This window comes from Triticum urartu, unplaced genomic scaffold, assembly GCF_003073215.2.
Source record: "Triticum urartu cultivar G1812 unplaced genomic scaffold, Tu2.1 TuUngrouped_contig_5199, whole genome shotgun sequence".
NCBI lineage: Eukaryota > Viridiplantae > Streptophyta > Magnoliopsida > Poales > Poaceae > Triticum > Triticum urartu.
The window spans coordinates 6,046-9,075 of record NW_024115853.1 but is presented as its reverse complement, the minus strand read 5'-3'; the positions used below and the strand labels follow the sequence as shown (position 1 = coordinate 9,075).

The 3,030-nt window shown below is 41.6% G+C and overlaps 1 protein-coding gene across 1 annotated transcript; it reads left to right on the top strand.

The window, feature by feature from the left end:
- Positions 1–22: 22 nt before the first annotated feature.
- LOC125528903 (ER membrane protein complex subunit 8/9 homolog) lies at positions 23–2,616 on the top strand (the record flags this gene model as incomplete). Its single annotated transcript, XM_048693323.1, is given in 4 exon segments — positions 23–217; positions 337–396; positions 2,059–2,225; positions 2,359–2,616. Coding segments are annotated over 4 exon segments (453 nt in total), but the record flags the coding sequence as incomplete, so codon positions are not given.
- Between the last annotated feature and the right edge of the window lie 414 nt (positions 2,617–3,030).

Here is a 3,030-nt window from a genome sequence, read left to right as displayed (position 1 = left end):
CCGCGTGCGGCCCCCCCCCCAGCCGCACCCCCTCCCGCTGCTCCCCACGCTCGAGCTCGCGCTCACCCTCGTCGAGGACCACTTCCAGGCGCAGGGCCTCGCCGTCGTCGGCTACTACCACGCCAACGCGCGCCGCGACGACGCCGACCTCCCCGCCGTCGCCAAGCGCGTCGGGGACCACATCTTCCGCTACTTCCCCCGCGCCGCCGTGCTGCTGGTGGGTGCTGTCCTTTCCTCTGTTCCCCCTGTCTTGCGCGGTTATGGGGGTGTGGAGATCTCGCTTGGGTGCTGATTGGGTTTCTCCTTTCTGATTTTGTGTTGGTTTGATCTGATCAGCTGGACAACGTGAAGCTCGAGGAGGTGGTCAAGGGGAACAGCCGCGACGCAGTTGTTCAGGTACTCGCCCATGAGAATCAGTATCCCTTCATTGCTTTTGAATTGGTATCAGCGGATGAGTATGTTTCCTGAGATATCTTCTAAGTGAGTTTTTACTGGTAACGACGAAAATTAGACCATGTGTTGACTTCTACCTAGTGATGGAATAGATCTTGCAGCAATATTATTGACTTGTGAGACTCCCACTAGATAATTCACTTCTTGCTAGAGATAGTATGCTGCCTTGCAAGTTAATTGCTTAATTGTTCGAATGCTCGGTTATTTTTTGGTTAAGTTTGAACTAATTCTTAAGAAATCCTCTCATGCACCCCCAGCCCTCTAATCAATATGTTCGAATGATGAATGGTCGTACATGAGCATTCTTTTCTCTCTCGAGTCCTTGTTTTCTTTCATTTTTCATGCATTGAACTAGATTGTGGCGGTGGCTTCGGGAAGAGAAAGTTTGCTTTGCAACTGCTAAGTTTATACTTTCTGAATCATCATTCTAGAATTATAACTTTCAACTAATATGCACTGCCTCCACATGGCAACCACGTTTCATCTCACAAATCAGTAAGTTACCTAAGAATTAACTGAACACTAACATATTCGTTGAACTTAGCGTCTTAACCACTATGAGCAATGCATATATTTTAATTTATCACAACTTAATTTGAAAAGTTGCTGAACCAACATGCAAACTATCGTATGCCCATCTAAATGCCATGAAATGCAAGCAGCCATCTTTTGCATGAAATAATTATTTATGCAATTTGTCACCTTTCAGTGCAAAAGTGAGAGTAGAAGCATTATGCTTGGGTTTATGAATCACTGGTGCAATCTGTTCACCTTGAGTGCAAAAGCAGGAGTAGCAGCAATATGCTTTTTTTTAAGGAGAGTGGCAGCAATATGTTTGGGCATATGTGTTCTATATCTATCAACAGAGATAGCAGTGTTACACTGTTATTTCATTACCTTATAACTTAAGAATCAGTTCTGAAGTTGTCATATTAACTTGTTAGGTTAAGATTTTTGGATGCTCGACTGCAGACCTTGAAATCTCTCTGCAAGCTGATAAATCTGGTGATGAGTAGAGCATCAGATTAAGCATCGCAAAGTGTTACTTTTCATCAAAGGGCTATGCTAGTAGCTTATATCTCCAAATGCTCATCAATTACTGACTTGTAAATTGTAGTTCTTGTAGTTCTATCTCATATGTCTAAGTGGCAACTGACTGAGATTTGTTTCAATCTGCATATTTGAATGGGTTTTGCTCAGTCTGCATATTCTGAAATGCACTGTGGATGAATTTTAGATAACTTCCCTGGAGGGTACTATTTTTTCAGAAATTCCAATGTAGTAATTATTTTGATCATTGTGCATTTATAGCATAAATATCAACTAGGATCCACGAGGCAGGGTTACAATCCTTGACTAGACTAGTAAAGCTTACTCAATATGTGGTTACATTTTGCATCCTGCATTATGGGGAAAAACACTAACCAGGCCCTGAACTATACTATGGAAATAATCAAACTTGTTACCACTTACATTCAGTTGTGAGAAAAAACAGAAAAACGCGAGGGACTAAATTCCCTGGCTAAGAGTAATGATAAAACGCCAACACTATTCTGTTTCTTTAGCTTGTATGATTCATGACACATTGTTTCATGGCACATGCAGCTATACACCAGGGATTCATCAAAAAGCTGGCGTCAGGCTGGATCAGATGGAAGCAGTCAGCTCAAACTGAAAGAGCCATCTACCAATGTGGTCTTAGCTGATCATGTTACCACGAAGAAATGGCAGCAAGTTGTTGATTTCGACGACCACCTCGATGATATCAGCAAGTAAGTCAAAGAGTCTACAAGTGTCATGAAGCTATAGTTTCTATTACCCCACAAAGAAGTTGTACTTCTTTTTAATAACCATATTGAGTGCTTCCTTTCCTCTGTTTACATTATTCCCCTTGCGTATTTGTAGGGACTGGTTGAACGCGAGCCTGCTTGGTTGAAACGGTTTTGAGATCAAATTTGTCACATATTTATTTGAACTGGCTAGAAACCAAGGCATCAAGGCTTGTCCCACCAGATCACTGCGTTTCACTTTATGGCCAGACGAGCTATTTGGCATGGTTTTGTAATTTAATATGACATAATAAGTAGATGTTACCCCATGTGTTCTTGCGATGATTTGTAGCCAACAACTGATGAAAAATGAAGAAAAACTGTGATTGTAAAAGGGGGCAAAAGCTTACATCAATGGCGTTGTCGCCATCACAGGAAATGTCCTTGTGTCCTGTCATGGCAGTCTCCATCACGTTTTTTTGGTTGCGAACACATATTTTGCTGCCTTCTTCATCATTTGACTGGATGTTTATCATTTTCTTTGTCCTGTTTTGAGGTCTGAGCAGGAATTACATTGGCAGTAACTGGATATCTGATTAATTGCACATTAGCACCGTTTCTCAATACCTGTTATCAAGGATTGATTTCAAAACATCAAGAGCCAGTTTGTATAAGCAGTATCTGTAGAAGAATTACAGAAATGGAAGCCGGTGTTTCATCCAGCATATTCCTGATTGTACATTCGAAAAGGATAAAAACGTTGGAGCCAGTAATTCAGTTTTGTGGTGATTGGCTATTTTAAAATAGG